General features: G+C 40.8%; 1 protein-coding gene across 1 annotated transcript in view; it reads right to left on the bottom strand.

Annotated features, from left to right (window-relative positions):
• Positions 1 to 8,729: 8,729 nt before the first annotated feature.
• LOC126482208 (myogenesis-regulating glycosidase-like) overlaps positions 8,730 to 19,638 on the bottom strand; it is a 119,077-nt gene continuing 108,168 nt past the window's right edge. The window contains exon 5 of the mRNA XM_050106187.1: positions 8,730 to 8,953. Within this exon, the coding sequence (XP_049962144.1) occupies positions 8,757 to 8,953 (197 nt within the window). The 3' untranslated portion in view covers positions 8,730 to 8,756. The remainder of the gene's footprint in view (positions 8,954 to 19,638) is intronic.

Below are 19,638 nucleotides of genomic sequence, written 5' to 3'. Positions count from 1 at the left end.
GCCAGCTTACTTACAGACATGCTTCGTTCTATTGTGCAGAATGCAATCCTGTGCTTTCAGACTCTTCTGGAGACTGATGGGCGCCATATTGAGCCTCTTTTGTTGTAATAATGGTACTGGTATGTAATGGTATGGTGTACAGTGGCAGGATATTAAAAGTGTTTCAGTTGTATTGCTTCCAGATTATTTCTCTTCCTCATGTCCTTGACATAAATGCTACCAACTTTGGTCCTCATATGGTAATTAGTTTCCATGTTACAACGTGTTAAATACGGAAAGTTTAATTATAACCACTCGTTATTTAATGTTTACATCCAATAGTATTTTGTAAGGAATAAAATGTAAGGAAAAAATATTATTACTGGTTGGAAGAGACCTGTGTCTACATTATGTAAGTCTGTGCCTTAATCCACACCTTCAAAAATTCCTCATACTCTACACGTAAATCTTCAGAGAGCGCTTTACCTTTTCCTACGTACCACTCAGGCCGAATATTGTAGGGCATCAGTTGCCTTCTACTCACATAGTTTTATTTTGTCTACAGTTCCTGCAAATACTGTCAGTGGCCTTTTGGGAATCAACAAACTTATTTTGAATTCAGTTATCTGGTCCATATGTTCACTTCAGATTAAATGTTTCTTCAGAGCATGATCTGCCCTTCCTACAACCTAGTTGATGTTTACCTAAATTCCTCTCTATTGTTGTTTCTACTCTGCTTAGTACAATCTTGGAAAGTATGTGATGTGCAATGTGTGCAAAGATATTCCTCTGTAGTTGTTAACATCTTGTTTATTGGCTTTCTTATGTAGTGTATGCATGAATTCCATTTTTCATTCTCCTGGAAGTTTTTATGTTTTTCAATTTTTCTCAAAGATTGAATTTAGTTAATTTTTATTTTTGTGAAGACCATATCAAAGCAATCTATTGTAACAGAGTCTCCTCTACCAACTTTGCACGGTTTTAATAACTTCTTCAATTTCGTTGATAGTTGGGAGTAAATCTTTTTCTACATTTTCATAGTATTTGAGTTTTCGACTTTATGGATTGGTTCCTGAGAATTAAGAAGTTGATTAAATTAATTTACAAGTATTTCGAAATTTTCAGTATTACGTAAGCCAAATCAGTGATCCTCATCCCTTGCCTCTGTGTTGTGAGATCTGCATTTAAAGCATATCTGTCTAATTCTTTAAATTTCACTTTTAACTCCAAAAGTCTACTTGAAAAGAACCTGTGTAGCAATTCATCTACAGAGCATCTATAGGAAACACTTTCATACAGAATTTCCTCGTATACTCCCTTTGTTTTATCACCATCTAGCCTACAGCCTTTTGACTTACAAGGGTAGAATCGTAACTAAACTGAATATGTTAATTTTACATATAAAAATTTAAGTCCTTAAATATATTTAAATTTTATAATCGGTGGATTAATATTGCGAGGAATAAAATTTAATGAAAAGAGGAAATGTGTCAGAGGAAATCAAAGCCAGGGCACGTGTTGCCACATTGGCATGAGACCACTGAGCCTCTGTGCCATTACGACAACAGCTCCTTAAAAATACTTCAGACTCTGTTCTTGCACAACCCGCTACACGCAAGTTCAAAGAAAAATGCTGACCTGGTGCTGTCAGCAACATAGCACCCATAGTGCTAGAAGTTATCACGTCTCTTCAGAGCAAACGCAGTTGAAGACAGACAGCTGCATCCATTCCCTGAACTGCTCGAGGTGCGGATGTGCGGCTTACAATCGTTTCAGCACTCGATAGTGGTTTCTAGTTGTCATGGAGCGAGCACCACAAAACACGTTTTCGTCCATTGCATTTGCATAACAACATGCACGTCAAGAAAAATGGCGTAGTTTTAGTGCAATTGGAAGCTCGCATACGAGGCAGAATGGCCTAATTTTAGTTCTGTGCTGTAGCACATTAGCACACGATGAGCAGTCTCCACTGGGAGTAGGTCACATGCGTGGAGACCAGCTGCCTGGCTGCATGCACATCCCTGTTTGGCCACATCTGCCAACTGCTGCCCTTGGGTGCCCAGCCACCTGTGGGCAGGCACTCACCCTGGAACAGCCTGTCATGTGATTTCGAATTTGCTGTGAATATAGTTGGGCAGCAACGTATATTTTCGTTCTGCTATTCTAGACAAATAAAGGCTGTAGTTCGGTCTTTATGGAGTACCTGCCTTTGCATGACTCATTTTATTTCTTATGTAATAGAAATGACACATGGTTACAATCATGCAGGAATTTGTCGGTTGTCCTTGTATCTTTAACATACTCTGATCAACAAAAATACAATGATTACCCACTGTATAGCATGTCTGTTCACTTCAGGAATGCGATACAGCAGAGATTCTGAGTGGTATATGTCGATTCTTTGGTAGGTTTACACATGTATGTGACACCACACTAGTCTTGCAATTCTTATAAATTACGGCATGGCAGATTGTGGGCGTGGAGACGCCCTATAGCTCCTGGATGTATTCCATCAGGTTCAGAGCAGGCGAAGTAGGTGGCCAGTACATCAATGTGCATTCACTGTCACGCTCTCCCAGCCACTGTAGCATGGATCTAGACTCTTGATGTAGACAGTTATACTACTGGAAGGTGCCATCGCCGCCAGAGTAAAAATCAAGCTGGAAGAGGGGATAGTAGTAGTAGTAGTAGTAGTAGTAGTAGTAGTAGTTGTTGTTGTTGTTATAGTTTTATTCATCCTTAGAATACTTTCACATGGATATTGTAGAAGTCATGGCACTACAATAAATTGTAGTACCATGACTTCTACAATATCCATAAAAACATAACTGAACTACAAATGCTCTACCTCAACAAGCATAGAACTTGTACTTAGCCATGACCTTAAAGTAGGAACCATCACACTATTTGCCTGAAGTTATTTAGGGAAGCCATGGAAAATGTACTCGTTCAGTTTATACCTAATATGCATTATTGTATGGCTAACGATCCAATGTTCTCTCATTCTTATTCCCAGTCACTGCAGACACTCCACACAAACACAATACCCATATTGCTTCATAATGTAATACTAAATACACTATCAGCTGATGTCAGGACCTTAGTCATGACATTTGGTTTCCATTTTCTCTACCATTTCTTCTGAATTGTTAGTGTGAAAAGATGAGTCAGTATCGCTTTATAATGTGTGATGTGCTATCCTTCAAAACAAAAAACTTTAGCTTTATGCATTGCACCTCTTTGGGAGCATCATTTTCTAGAAAAGAATAAAATAAAATAGAAACCTTTGACAGTACATTGTAAAATGATGGATATTTTACTGTCGATATTACTGTTTCTTTGTGGTTAATTTTTTATCAAATTCCTACTCTATGTTATTAAGTATTTATAGAACGCTTAACCAGTACTTCTTAACAGACATTTCGAAAAAGTTTGGGGATTTATCGAAGGGTTTTCTTCCTTGGTAGAAGTTATGTTGATTCTTTCTTGGCAACTGTATGTTCAGTCTAGATCTTGTTCCATTGCCATGGACAGAGCAGTTTCTGCAGTAATTAATCATCAACATAATTTTTTTTTGTTCCACTGATTGGTAGGTGTATAGACATGCTGAAGTTAAGGTCCCAGCGTTTTCTTCAGATGGTTATAATTAGCTTGACTACTATTTTCGGTTATTATTCTTGTGGATGTTTTCTGCAGTTTCACCTTTGTTTTCGTATTTTGTGCGGTTATTTCCCTTAAAATAATTCTACTGCTGAAACTGAATGTACATACAAATAATATGAAGCAAAAACACAAAACCTGTTGGACACTGATGACAGAATTCTAAGGCATAACTTGCTGATAATACTTTGTCTGCAGCTATCTTTGTGTGTGTACAACGCTTCAACTAAGAATTGAAATTTGAGACATGACACATACACTGATTTTGACAGCCTCCTTTTCCTACTTCATACGGATATTTGTGGTATTTGGTTTCATGTTCAGTGTTATTTTTTTGAATATTGACCAATTGTATACTTCTTCGATGGTTTCATTTATTTTCTCTCACGGAAGTTTTCTTGTTTTCTTTGAGACTGTACTGTTGCTGTCGTCATCAAAAATAATATTGTTTCATGACTATCGCTACTGGGAGAGTCACTGATGTATATCAGAAACAGTATTGGTCCTAATAAGCTCCGCTGGGGAATCAGTGTAATAATTTATTTTGGTTATGATAAGTATTTGAGGTATATGTCATCTCTGCTCTTTGTTCCTTATCTGCCAGATAAGATCACAACCAGTCATTAGATATGCCTCTCATTCCTTATGATTCTAGCTTGTTTAGTAGTCAGGAGTATCAAACGCCTTTGAAAGATATAAAAATATGCCGATGACACACTCATTTTTGTCAAGACATCAGGTACCATATTTGTGAATTCTGCTTTGGCTGATTCTGTGCTTCTACCACTTCAGAAAACAAGCTGTGAGTCACTTTGGAGGTTATATTTATTGATGCAGTTCATTAATATATCTTCTGTTATTGAGTTCAATATTTTTGAGACTGATGATGGGAAGGAAGGGGGTCAGTAGTTTTCAATGACTTATGCATTACCTTACTTTAACAGAGGCAAACATTTTTGATATTTTAAATACTCCGAGAATTTTCCTGGTTTGAGTGTTTCATTTATTATGTTTGTTAAGGGGGTTTGTATACTCTATGTTTTACAAAATTGTTAAGGCTTTCGTGGCCACTTGTTGACAAACTGCCTATTGGTTTCTGTCTCGGGTTATTCGGCCGACGTTCATCTAATGATTTTTCTGCCATACATTCCCAGAGCGACGGACAGAATCGGCCGTATATTGCGCAAACATGGCGTAAAGACGATTTTCAAACCGACAAGGAAGATCAAAGAGTGTCTTAGATCGACGAAGGAGAAAAGAGACCCACTTGCAATGTCGGGAATATACCATATACCATGCACATGCGGAAAAGTTTATGTCGGAATGACTGGACGATCCATCAACACCAGGATCAAAGAGCATAAGCGACATTGCAGGTTGGGGCAGGTGGAGAAATCGGCCGTGGCAGAGCACACACTGAATGAGACCGACCACGTAATAAAATTCGCCGACACGGTTCTGGCTGTAGAGAAGCACTATCACACACGCTTGTTCAGAGAAGCTGTAAAAATACAAAAACACGCAAACAGTTTGAACAAGAAAGAGGAAAGCCTTAAGGTAAACGGATCCTGGCTTCCCGTACTGCAGCGAACAACCGTCGCAGGTAGCAAGAGGAGAACCGCACCGGAAATGACCGCGGAGAAGACCTCGGACGTTGGCTCCAGTTCACCACCGGCAATGGAGGGTGAAGCTTTGACAATGCCAGCCACTCGTGATGGCGAAACGTCAGAAAAATCATTAGATGAACGTCGGCCGAAGAACCCGAGACAGAAGCCAATAGGCACTCTCTGTTTTGTTTCAACACACACAATGGTACTTAATTTGATAGGCTGTTTTTGTTCAGTTTTGGAAAGTTTTACAAACTTCATACCTTATGGTTGGCAGTAGCACCATTATACTTAGTGATTAATTATTTAAATGGCTTATATTTGTTTTAGAGAATTTTGGTTGAAATTGCGCCAAAAGATTTTAAAAATATACATTTACATAGTTTTCTAAGTGGTATGGATCATTTATTACTTTATTCCTCTCACTTATCAGTGTGTTATTATGTGTCTGTTTGTCTCTCACTGTTTCCTGTTTAGTGACATCCCAGAGTTCTTTGATTTTATCCTCTGCATTGTATGCTATTTAGTTAATAATGGCTTTTTTCTAGTAATAATTCGATAGTTGTGTCTGGTGCATCCCAGGTCTGACACAAAGAGCATTAGTGCAATGCTCATAATAAAAATAATCTGTCACCATACAAGACAAACGAGTGCAAGGCTTGTTCTTTTCACTGAATTCCTAATGTAGGGTGAACATTTATCAAACCGCAAACTGGAGCGGCGGAAATGGAGGAAAAGGGGCACTATGGCTATGTGTCCATAAATGCATCGTTGGCACAGTAGATGGCATTGACAAATCCCGTGCCATGTGTTCCTTGTGTGTTACACGCTGTGTTAGTGACGCAGTATGCTGCAAGCAGAAGAGTGGTCCGATATTCACGTCGGGAACAAGCTGAAATAGTTGTTGCGTATGGCCAAGCAGGTGTAAACGATTGAAAGGTATCATGGCTATTCCGAAACGAGTACCAACACCAATCACATCACACAACATTCTAAGCCCTTCTTGGGCGTTTGTGTGCTCATGGGTCCTTTCAGACAGACGAACATGCAGGGAGGTGGCTGACTGTGCATACACTAGATTTGGATGACCAGAATCTACAGAATATTGAGACGAACCCTAGCACAAGCACCAGGCAAGTGGCCTTCCTACATGGTATATGCCAAAGTACTATTATGAGTATCCTGCGTGACAATCGCTGCTATCCCTACCACTTGCTATGAGAGCAAGGATTATCAGCAGAGGTGTCTGATCAGCATCAGTTCAGCATTAATGCGTGGGCTAGGATTCTTGGCGACCATGCACTTGGACCTGTTATTGTTCCACAATGCTGCAACGGAGGAACATACCTGGACTTCCTGCACAATACTTATTCCGGGCTGCTTGAGAAGGTGCCTTTGCCAGTACGACAGGTTATGTAGTATTTTGCAGGACAGAGCTCACCCCACTTCCACATTACAGTTTTCCAGCACCTCAACATCTCCTTCCCCAACGTTGGATAGGACGTGGAGGCCCTGTTGCATGGCCTGCTGTGTCACCCCCAGGATTTTCACCTCTGGGGCCATCTGAATGAAGTACACAGAGCCAGTTACTGGTGCATAGACACTTCAACAACGTGTTCATGATGTCTGTGACACTTTCCAGAGAGACGCTGGAATGTGTGGAAGAGTGCAGAAATCAACAATGTGACATGTGGATGTGTGCATTCCATCCTATGGATGCCACTGTGGACATCACTTTTGATATTAATGATTAATGGGCTGCAGCCCTGTACTGTGTTCTGGGAGGATTTGTTGTCATTGCATGCACACCACACATTTCTGGAGACATGTTCATAGACCCTTCTTTCCTCAATTTCCAGTTAGGAATCCATCCCTGGAATCTATCGCTTTTATTTGTGTTTACCTTGTATAATTGATTGTTGAGTTTGTCCGCTGTAGACAGGAAAAGCACTGCCACAGTAACAACAAAAATAGGGGGTACAAAATGTTATAATTGTTGTTTGTGGATTGTTTAACCTTGGATAAAAAGTAGGACAGTCAAGACTGAGATTAAAGGTTATTTATCTGCTGTAATGATTGACATAAATTACGGGAAAATTAATACAGATAATAACGTCACAAAGTGACTTGTTATAAGTCTTTTTGTACCTATGTTAGAAATTTAAGGACTCTGGTCTATTATGACCCTTTGTCATCGAGCTGAGGTACATAAGGATTTAGGAGAACTTCCTAATACCAGCTGTTGTCCAGCTGTTTTTATGACACAATTGCACAATGTTGAGGATGTAAGGAATTTTGCATTTACATCAGTTTCTTTATATGTTTCAACCTAACATGGGTTTGTTAGTTCTCTTGAAAAACCTTTTATTTTGATTTGTGATAGAGCCTTTCGTAGCTCTGTACTTCAGTTATTTTCTTTACATATGCAATTTTGTTGTTATTTGGCACAAAATGTATGAGAGACCATGATCATTTACAGCTATGTCACACATTTCCCTGTTCATATTTATGGACACATGGTCGATTACTGATGAAGTCCTTTTAGCAACCATTGTGGTTCTATTAACCAACAGGGACATGCCAAAAGTCTGAAGAATATTTATAAGTGTGCTATTACTTTTATTTACCATATTTGTGTTTATATTTACATCTCCATATAAGATAATTATAACTTTTATTCTTCAGGTTTCCCCCAGAAATTTGGTAGTTTATTGAATAAGTGTCCATACTACCACTCGATGATCGATACATAAACACATTGATTGATTTCTTATTATTATTATCAAGCCCTATTAATTCAATAGCTGATAGCTGTTCACAATTACTGTGCTAAGGTCATATTTCGATTTAAATGTGTTCCTTTTCTGGTATAAGTGCATGATCCTGCTCTGAGGATAAGGTCTTGGATCTAAATATGATGTATACTAAAGGCAGAATTATTACACTACCACAATAGAAATAGCTGCATTTGGCTCTGTTATTCACCCTACCTTACACAAACATGAAAGTATATTGTCATTTGTAAATGATTCCTATCGCGACGTTTGTGCGTGAATTGTAGTTCACAGAACAGCAATTCTCCGCAAGAGTATTATCCAATGAATTCAAATTACCACCAGCATGGAACAAGTGGAAGCCTGAATAGGTTACAATGGTATCTTCTAGAGTTAGTTAATTAGTTTCATGTACCATGGATCTTTTGTACGATTAATCGTAATAATGTTGAACGAGTCATTCGTGTATAGACATGGCTTTCTTTTTTAGTTTTCAACTTAATTTTTTTTATTATTTTTTTTAATACAGATGTGAATTAGTAATTCACATGCACCAAATTTTACACATTGCAAAAACAGAAATCTTCTACAATACAGAAGGAACAAGTCATGTTAACTGAATTTTTTTATTTCCAGAAGCTTTCTTACATGTTCTTGTAAACATGGTGTCACTATACATAGATATAAGGTCGTGCCAGTCTTCATAGAAACTGCGCTCGTTGCCAGCCAGTGAGAGCTAGGAGCTGACCCTGGTGAAGTAGGGCAGAGTGTTGAGCGGCGCAGGGTAGGCGTAGAGCCAGGTGGGGCCCCGTATGGTGGGGTGCTCGGGGTCCACCTCGTCCCGCCAGTAGCCCTTGGGCAGGTAGATGTCGCGCCTCGTGGCCGTGCGATACGTCACCGGCGCCACCAGCAGGTCGTCGCCCAGCAGGTACTCTGCACGGGAGGGAAACAAAGCGTCAGCACATGGCATACCCCAGTCGACTGAGAGGTTCATTCCATGTTGTACTACCCTCTACTCCCCTCAGGGACCACATCTCTGCTGCTTGTATTTTGCTGTCATCTTTCTTCTTCTTTATCCAACTCTCATTTCAGTACAACATTAACGACATCAACATAGTGTAATTTTTGTATTTTTTAGGGGATTCTATAAATATTTTGTTCAGTGTTCCAAATGTTGCACTGAATTTCTGCAGCTTTTCATCTTATCTAAATATTTAAAATGTGGCATCTGTTTTATTAATCTGTGGTTAATTACTGTTTTCAACTGTTGTGAATATTTACAGTGGATGGTCATAACTTTATTCTTATGTACTGAAATTTTAAAACTGTATTCTGTTGACACACTGCCTAACAAAAACAAGAAAAATAAGAAGCACCCACCACGTCATAAATTTATTCACCAGTAATCAAATTTTAAGGTTTAATTCTATACATAGACAGCCTGAGAAAAAAAGTGAAACACATGCAACATCATGGTTTAAGAGGATATGTAATGTTATTTTAGTGATTACAAAAGTCACTAAAATATACAAAGAATTGGTAATGTGATCCCACTAATCAGTATGACATTGCAGCCCGGGTGGCACGAGTGCGTTCACTGATTCAGCTGGTTCTTCTGAGCCAAGCTGGCTCACATCTGTTGCAGCCCGGACTTCATATCCTGAATACTGAAACAGGGACAAAGTTGAGTTTCGATCTCATTGCATACATGTTCTATCGAGACCAAATCTAGGTGACTTTCTGCACAGCAGTACTTCAACACGCACACGACTTATAAAGTCAACTGCCGTGTGTGGATGTGCATTTTCCTGTTGAAAAGTAGTACCACAATATGGTCACATGAGAGGTAATACATGAGGATGCAGGATGTGTGTGATATACAGCTGTGCCATCAGATTTCACTCCGACATTAGCACCGTAACTTGAACTCATACAAGATGGTCCCCCCAAATCATGACTCCAGGAGTAACACTGCTGTGCCCTTCTGAAAAATACTTTTGAACGGGATGTCACCCCCCCCCCTCACCTCCCCCGCGTCGCCATCATTATCTACGAACGGCAGTAATCTGGATACCTGGGATAGTGCTGAATTGTGATTCAAACCTGAGCACAGTGCTTCACGATTCATCAGCAGTCCACACTTCTCAGTCATGGCACCACTCCAAAGGCAGCAGTTTGTGCCTTGGTTTTGACAGCAGCTTATGTGCAGTACGGAAATTTCCTACTCTGGCTGCTGCTAGTCTCTGATTCTTGGTGCAGGCTGACGCAGAATTACATGTTTTCGGATGGGAGAGGTGATAAGAAGAACCGTGAGAACAAGTGTGCCTGCCATGACGTTACAATGCCGTTCAACTCTAGAACAGATATACATCCAAACGCTCCAAAAATCTCAATATTGTATGAATCGACAAGTAGGCCAAAAGATACCAACAATGAAGCCTGTTTCAGATTGTGTCATGTGCTGATAATGGTGTCTCACCCAACTATGCACACCTTCATGTTCCTCACAGTGACCACTCATCATCTGACACTCTTCACGCGAATCATGTTCCCTACCATGCCTCGTAAGAACACTAAACTGTCACGGAGAATTCCAACTCTTAATCGTTTACAAATCACCAATGGTGTGTACGTTTATGAAGTTACATTGGGATTCGACCATGTGTTCTCGGATCATAACTTTCTTGTCAGTCAGTGTACCTTGTTTAGCCATACTGCTAACTGCAGATCGTCTTCACTGTCATGTATCATTACTTTATCATGTATGAATAGTAATGCTCTTAGATTAGTGTATTTATCTAATTTAATTCCTCAATAATTAGCTGATTTCCAGTATCTAAGGACATTGTTAATGTAAATGTAAAAAAATACTACCACCAAATAGCTCCTCATATACGGTTTCAGGCTTTTAAATCAAAACGTCTCTTGAAGGAACTGAGTGGAAAGGGTAATTTCCAAGTGGATCACGAAATGCGACGTCTGCGCAAGAGACATGTCACCTCACGAGAATGTGAGTGATCGTCTGCTGAGATGTAACGCGTGCTTAGTGTTTGAAATTATGCTAGAAAGTCTCCACAAACAAAGTCATCAGGACCTGGGTGGATTTTGTATGAATATTCCTTAGGACACAATAAAAATGAGAAATGATACGAGACTCCAGCAGCAGCAGTGCAGCCACAGACACAGGCACTGGCGCCTCTGAGGACATTTAACATATCGTCTGTATTCACTTTAGACCACACAAATTCAAGTGTGAGATTGCCTCAGTAACATGTTAGTTCATGGAAGAAGCATACGTCGAATGTTAGTCGTCAGAGAAATCGTAACCGAAAGATTCGAAAGTAGAATGGAATAATTCTAAAGGTAGATCACGCGAGAGAAAGCTGTTTGCCGTACCGTCGCTGATCTTGAGAGCGGTGGAGTCTGTCGGGTCGAGCCACCAGATGGGCCGGTTGACCGGAGTGCCGTCCTCCACTGCCTGCTTCATCAGCTCGACGATCTTCGGGCCGTACTGAGCACGCAAAGCAGTCAGGTTGCGTGCGAGCTCCACCGTCTGTAAAAGTAGTCACAAGTTACAGTGGTGAGCCGCCATGCTGAAACTAAACTCATATAAGCATACCTTACAGTGTTACTACGTAGAGATTGGCATAATTTGTCGGTTCTTTGTACGTCACTGTTTGCATCAACGCTGCGAAGCGATATTTACTTTAGAAGTGGCTTTTACAAACACGGAGTGCCAGGCGCAACACGAGCACGGGACGCACCTCGTTGTCGTAGTCCCAGGGCACGGTGCGGAAGTGGACGGCGGGCATGAAGGCGCTGGCCTCCAGCCAGCGGATGTACAGCTCGCGAGTGGCGATGACGCCCGTCTTGGTGCTGCCGCCCACCCTCTCCGGCATCACGAAGGGGTAGCCCTGCAGGCTCATCTCCAGCAGCTTGGGCAGCAGCGTCTTCAGGCCGTTCTGCGTGCTCCACGCCGTGTCCACCGCGTCCATGTGGAAGAAGTTGGGCAGGCGCTGGCTCTCGACGCCGGACCGCAGCCTCGCCCTGGGTCCGAACTGGGCCACTGCCTTGGCGTACGCGTCGGTGTAGACCACGGGCGTCCTCTCGAGCGGTGTGAGCTGTGGCGGCTGCGGCAGGTAGCTGGTCTCGCCGAAGTCGAACATGAAGGAGTCCACGCCCGTCTCATTGCGGAGCGCCTGAAAAGAGATTACAAATAAAATTCCGTACCTTTGAGGCAAAGTAAGTGACGCATCCTGACTTAGAGAGTCTATGTGATTCTTGTTTGGTACGCAGCCGTGAAGTAACAAGGCTATTCTATCGATAATGAAGCACAGGCTGTTTGAGAAAGAAACACTTACGTTCTCATTGGGAATAAAAACACGAGTCACATTCGGGAGTAGTCTCACATTTGGATATCTGGAGCAAGACTACCAAGGAGGAATGGAAGATCAAGAACGAAGTACTCGGATTAAAACAGATGTAAGACATACAGGTGTACTGAAATGCAGGAGGATCTGCAGCGAATTGACGCATGGTGCAGGGAATGGCCATTGAATCTCAATGTAGACAAATGTAATGTGCTGCGAATACACAGAAAGAAAGATCCCTTATCATTTAGCTACAATATAGCAGGTCAGCAACTGGAAGCAGTTAACACCATAAATTATCTGGGAGTACGCATTAGGAGTGATTTAAAATGGAATGATCATATAATGTTGATCGTCGGTAAAGCAGATGCCAGACTGAGATTCATTGGAAGAATCCTAAGGAAATGCAATCCGAAAACAAAGGAAGTAGGTTACAGTACGCTTGTTCGCCCACTGCTTGAATACTGCTCAGCAGTGTGGGATCCGTACCAGATAGGGTTGATAGAAGATATAGAGAAGATCCAACGGAGAGCAGCGCGCTTCGTTACAGGATCATTTAGTAATCGCGAAAGCGTTACGGAGATGATAGATAAACTCCAGTGGAAGACTCTGCAGGAGAGACGCTCAGTAGCTCGGTACGGGCTTTTGTCAAAGTTTCCAGAACGTACCTTCACCGAAGAGTCAAGCAGTATATTGCTCCCTCCTACGTATATCTCGCGAAGATACCATGAGGATAAAATCAGAGAGATTAGAGCCCACACAGAGGCATACCGACAATCCTTCTTTCCACGAACAGTACATGACTGGAATAGAAGGGAGAACCGATAGAGGTACTCAAGGTACCCTCCGCCACACACCGTCAGGTGGCTTGCGGAGTATGGATGCAGATGTAGATGTAGACATACAGTTTCTTACTCTTGCTATTGAATGTATATACTGAACAAGCAAGAACGGAAATAAAAGTAAGTTTCGAGAGTGGGACTAAAATTCTTATTGTTCCAAAAGGCGAAAACGTGGTCTCTGCAGACACAACCCCCTCTGTTTGGCACTCTTCCTGATGTGCATGTGTGAAGAACATCCCATCTCACTGATCATATTGTTTAAATACAAAGTTTGATGTTCGTGGTCGTCCCCTCATTTTCTTCCTCAATGATTTACCTCGAAAATATTTTGCAGAAAAGTGCCATGTCTAACTAAGTGTCGATCAGTTTTGTTTTGCGTTGGTATAGAACTTTCAGTAATCGTTTCTTGTCTCCTGTTTCTTGTAGGACCATTTCATTCGTTATCCGATAAGAATGCAGGGTGAATGAACATCAGTAATGAGAGTTGCAGATAAGTTTGTTGTTCTGTGTGAAATTCAGAGGGAACTGCAGGAACTGTTGGCTGGAACAAACTGTTTATCGAGCATAAAGTGCGGTTTGGGAGTCAAGGGAAAAAGAAGAAAGTAATGAGAACTAGCAGAAAAGAGATTAGCGAAAAACTGAACATCGAAATTTCAGACCACAAAGGAGACGAAATAAAGGAATTCAACTACTTTCGAAATGGATTGAGTAAGGAGGTCATCACAGAAAGCAGACTGCTGCAGGGAAAGAGGATATTGAGCAAAAGTATTGTACTGGTATCAAATATAGCTACAATTTCGGGAAAAGTATCGTGAGAATGCACGTTTAGTGAACAGCACTCTATGGTAGTGAATCATGGACTATATGAAAAACTGGAGGACAGAATCGGTACGAAAAAAGGAACATGTGGAAGAGGATGACAGGAAGAAGGAGAAGGGACAGGATGGTAGGACATGTGTGTACAAACGAATCGAGTACGTTTTTTTATTTTTGTTATTACTTTCCTGAAGTACTGACTCGTTCTATGGCCATAGAGATTTACTCCTCAATTTAATGCCGTGGGTGTAGACGTGTAAAGTAAAGAACAGAAATAAAATGAGCAGCTTGCATGACACTAGTGGGAATTTTAGAGGAAAAGACTGTAGGTGAAGACAGAGACTGGTCTGCATACAGTAAATAACATATGACGTAAGGTTCGAAGTATTGATCTGCCAACTGGCGCAACAGAGAAGTTCGCAGTTCGATACATTTAAGGTTTTAGAAGACTGATGATTAAAAAAAATTATCACATATTTCCATAAGGCATATGTATCTTTTATCAGAACACATACAGGCAATCTTTAAGTGCTCATATATAGCATTTCATCTGGGCATACCACATGCATCACTCGCTCAGTGCTGTAAACGACACACCAAGGGGAACCTAAAAAGTCATTCGATTTCATGTATTTGGAATGTGGAAAAGCAAAAGTATAAGTTAACACGAAAATTAAAGTACACTAATAGACAAACAGCAACAGTTAGTTTCAAAGTTACATGGAATGTGACGCTCCCTGATGAGTTCTTCTACGCCAGTCGCTGCGTACAGTCATATGTATATGGATTCATTCTAAATTTAATGAACCGATGGCAAATACTCCTAAGTAAGTAAATAATAAACATATTAACCAATTCTCGATTCATAAATGATCTAACCTTTCTCCTTTTACATAACACTCTTGTGTGCTTAAGGTTGTGGATTGGTCAACTACAGATCAAATTACTGAACCACTGCTCTGTGTGTCAAATGTCAAATATTCATATTATTGTCATATGAACTAACCCTTTGGGCTGCATAGACACATGAAAAGGATATATTTTCACTAGAAATCCGCTTGTAAGCTACCTGTATTTTTTGCAGAATGTATGTCTAAAACCCTTTGAACAACCAAAAGTGAGTATTTTTATCTTTTTTCAGAATTAATCATAATAATTTCTCCAAGCAATTGGTCCTACATTATTTACATGGAGTTGTACTCTGTAACTAATTTCAATGCCATTGACATTAGAATCTGCAGCGGATGTACTCACCGCAACTCGATCAGTCCACCAAGCTACCGCATCAGGATTGGTGAAGTCGATAATGCCGGCCCATCCACCCCACCAGCGAGTAGAGATGCTGCCATTGTTATTGCGCACAAAGTAGCCTTTGGACTGTGCTTCAGAGAAGAAGGGTTCGCAGTCACTGTTTATAAATGGGTGTATCCACAGCGCGACGGGGAATCCCAGTGCGTGGAGGTCGTCCACGAGCGCCTTCATGTCAGGGAACTTGGTGGTGTCCGGGGTGAAGCTTCCACGGCAGCTCTCCCAGAAGTTGGCTATTTCGAGAAGGCTGTAGCCGAACCCGTGCTCGACTATGCCTGCGGAGCGCTCTCTCACGTTCTGTTCGGGTGGCCCCACTTCCCAGAAGGGCTGAACACCCAAGCGTTCGTCTGGAATCGCTGTAGGCTTGCCCAGATATTTCTGGATACCGACCAAGTGCGCCTCCTTCGCATCACCGTACGTACACAGCTCGTATTCCAGCACATTGTCGCTACGATCCTCTGGGTAGGGAGACGCGTTCTCGGCACTGAAGCACAGTTTATTACTCGTTTGATTGCTGTTCTGGTCTATGAAGAGAGGAACGTTCGTGTGAACGTGAACGAGTCTTCCGTCGGAGAAGACCCAGTAGCGCGTAGCGATGGTGGCGTGGTCCGTATGTTCGGCGACGTATGCGTAGTGCTTGTACACGTTGTTCTCGATGGGCCACGTGCGGTAGGTCGATTCGACACCACCATAGATGTGGCTCCTCAGGTGGCGCTGACACATTGTGATTATCTCACTCGGATTGTCTTTGGTGTGCCGGATCCAGAGACATTCGCCCGACCTGTCTTGGTGCCGGACGAGAACTCTGGAGGCGCCAAAGTCGAAGGACTCCTCGTTTCCACGAGTCTCGTGGCGTGGAACTGCAGACCGCTGGTTGCTGGAGGCTTCGATGTATCCCACTTCTACCTCGCCTCCACCTGCAACATGCAAGCATATAGTTGCTGTGAGTGAATATACGACAGTCAGTAATACATGAAACAACTATCATAAAATAATAAAATACACTGGGAAACAATTTTTTAATTATGTAAAAGAGTAGATAGCACATACATAGTCTTCAATATTCAAACACAGAAAACATGTAGCTTTCTACATGGCATAAACTGTCATAAATTTGCTTTCATCTTACTTGTAACAGGTACCTGAATCGGCATGATTTCCTTTATACCTTTGTTAGAGTAGTGTTCGACCAACCATTTCCGCTCTCAAACAAGGAGTGTGTAAGTATTATTTCGACAATGCAGGATATGTATCCCTGTGCTTTATTACCCTCAATGGTACTGACGAATGAACACTATAATATGAAGTAACGTAAGTAAGAGCACAGACACTGTGTGGGATTGTTATTTTTAGTTGCACGTCGTGAGTAATGCACAGGGACAACGAGCTAACTCAAGATGGGACGAGGATCGAGATAACTTCGCGACAGGAAATACCTGTTTGTGCACGGAGTTAATGGTTCTCAGGGTCGTCGACCCACATTAAAGAGGCGCTAAATACGTTACATAAATACAGATATTTTTGACAATGGAAAAGTATCCTCTGTATAAAAGAAACGAAAAGTTCTTTTAAGAGTTAGTCGATGTTCTACTTCTTAATTCTAAGGTTCAACGATAATATTGATAAAAGAGTGTAACTTATCAGACAATGTAAATTTGAGTAGTCTATAGGTGAGTTATGAATTCAAATTACACTTCTTACGTTATTTGATGTAAGTGCAAATTAGTTATATTCTTTGTTTTAGCAGCAGTAGCCCTGTTGTTGGAGACCAAGTCCAGTAAGTTCTGTTTCCTTTCTTGCGTACTGGTGTGACCTGTGCTACTTTTCAGTCCTTAGGTAGGAATCTTTCGCTGAAGGACTGGATGTATATAACTGCTGTCTCATTAACATACTCCGAAAGGAACCTAATTAGTTTACAATCTGGATCGGAAGAGTTCCCTAATTGACTTATATTGCTTCACAACTCCAAGGGGATATAATTCGTAATTATTTATGGTGGCGCCTTTTCTTGGTTCTGATTCTGGAATATTTACTGAATCCTCTTTGGTGAATGAATTTTGTGACCTGTGTGCAGACATCTAGTGCCACATAACTGCTCAAACCTACCAACAAACTGTCAGATCCCTGATACGCAACTTCAGTGATGTGTCTCGTCAGAAAGACGGACAAACAAGCTGTTAAGCAGGTGCTCATAATTTCTGCCTCATCAGTGTATGTGTTCTCATTAAAATTTGCTTAAGCAATTAGTTTGAAACTAATTTTATTGGAAAATTTTATGTTCTGAATTTGAGTCGTTTCAGAATTCATATCAGATGGGCCACTCCAACAGACAGTTATTTAATTGAGAGTCCATTCAACGTTGATTCTTATCGACTGGAATTCGAGGATCAAATGTAATTATATGAAAAAAGTAGCGCTGATACACTGCAACTTTCGACTCCCCTTCTACACTACCTAATCAAAAGGATCCGTACACGCCTGTGTAACGCAGAACTGACCATTAGATGGTTTGAGGAGTGCACCTGCTTGTGTGAGATGTGGTGTTTAGTATTGTGTTGTCAGTGGAGAAGCAGTAACAGAAGAATGGACCAGTCAGGAGAGCCTGACACTTTAAACACTGAGAAGTCATGTAATGTCACCCAAGAAACAAATCCACCTCGGACATTTGGACTCTTCTAAAGCCTTTGAAGTCGACTGTTGATGGTGTGATTATGAAACGGAATCGTGAAACAACAACGACACCTAAAGCAAGACAAAGCAGACCTCATGTACTGTCAGATAGGGATCGTCGAAGATTGCAGAGAGTGACTGTAAGAAAGCCACGTGGAATCAGAGGGAGGAATTACTGGTGAGTCCAAAGTGCCACCAGAAGTCTAACTAGCCCAACGACTGCACGCAGAGAGCCGGAAATAACCAGTACAGCGTGATTCCTTGAATAGTTATGAGTTAATGTGATAAATAATTGACAGTAAGCATGTAAGCGCGAATAACTATGGGAAAGATTCGAAATTATGCGTAAACTTTGTCATAAGTCATTAAAAGTTGTCATCTGTGAAACACTGGGTTAATATAGTCTGCATAATATGCGCCGCATTTTAAGCAAAAGGTAAATTTATTTACGCACCTCAATGTTTTTGACGTCATCTCTTCTGAACTATGATGGTGTAGTTTTGCAAGTATATTCAGCGACGTATGTGAACACAGCCTGCAAATTGTACTGGGAATAGATTAGGTGATAAAAATATAATAAATTAAAACAACATGCCTGTTGAAGTTTTACTTTGTTCCATTTTAATCAGAAGCTAGGTTTGAGCACATCTAAATGTCTATGACATTTTATCTCCTGAACTATAAGCCCTACAATGAAGTAATTTTGCCGGTACATTCAATGGTATATATACATACTGTATACAAACTGTGTTGTGAATAGAATTGGTAGTAAAGAAATAATAAGTTTTACTATGCAGCCAGTGAAAATGTAGTAAGCAATAAACTATTTTTCATTCATCACTTTATGTCTGTGTGTATGCGGACAGGTTTAGAACTGGGTCTAGCAAGAAAAAGCTTTGGTAAAGGTTTGAAATTATGTGCAAAGTGTGTTGGAAGTTGATAAGTGCTCTCATTTTGAAATAATGTATAAATGAAATGCCTATATTTGTATGCGATCCATTACACTGGCTCAAGACAAACGTACAATTCTACTGTAGTACCTGTCTTATTATGTTAAGCTTTTAACATAAGAGTATACATCTTAATGAGTTAATTCTGATAGCATTTTAATTTTTAAATTCAGTCAGTACTTGTGCAAAATACTTAGTTACATTTTTATTGACCCTGGAAGCCATAAATGTTCTGGGGTGATGGACCATGCTGTACCCTGTAACAATCTGATGGGAGGATTTGGATCTTACATATGTGAAGAGAAAATTATATGGTATCATTTGTAGTGTCAATAGTAAAGTATGAAGGGGGTATTGTTAAGCTATGGGGTGTTTTTCATGGCCAAGGCGTAGTCTGCTTATTGCAAAGGATGTGAACAATTTTTACAGAATTGTGTACGGTGTACAGTAGAGGAATATTTTGGAGATGGCTATTGCTTGTACCAGTATGAGAATGCACTCTTCTATAATTAGCATCTTTGGGGGAATGGTTTGTAGATACTACCATTTTTGAAGATTGGCCTGCCCCGTGTCCTGACCAGAATCGAATGGAACGCTTTTGATGTGATGTAGAATGTCGACTTTGCACCAGTGTGCAGTGTCTCACATCAGTACTTTTTCTT

This window comes from Schistocerca serialis, chromosome 5, assembly GCF_023864345.2.
Source record: "Schistocerca serialis cubense isolate TAMUIC-IGC-003099 chromosome 5, iqSchSeri2.2, whole genome shotgun sequence".
In the NCBI taxonomy this organism is placed as follows: Eukaryota; Metazoa; Arthropoda; class Insecta; order Orthoptera; family Acrididae; genus Schistocerca; species Schistocerca serialis.
Note: the sequence above shows the minus strand (reverse complement) of the source record. Positions and strands in the feature narration are given on the sequence as shown.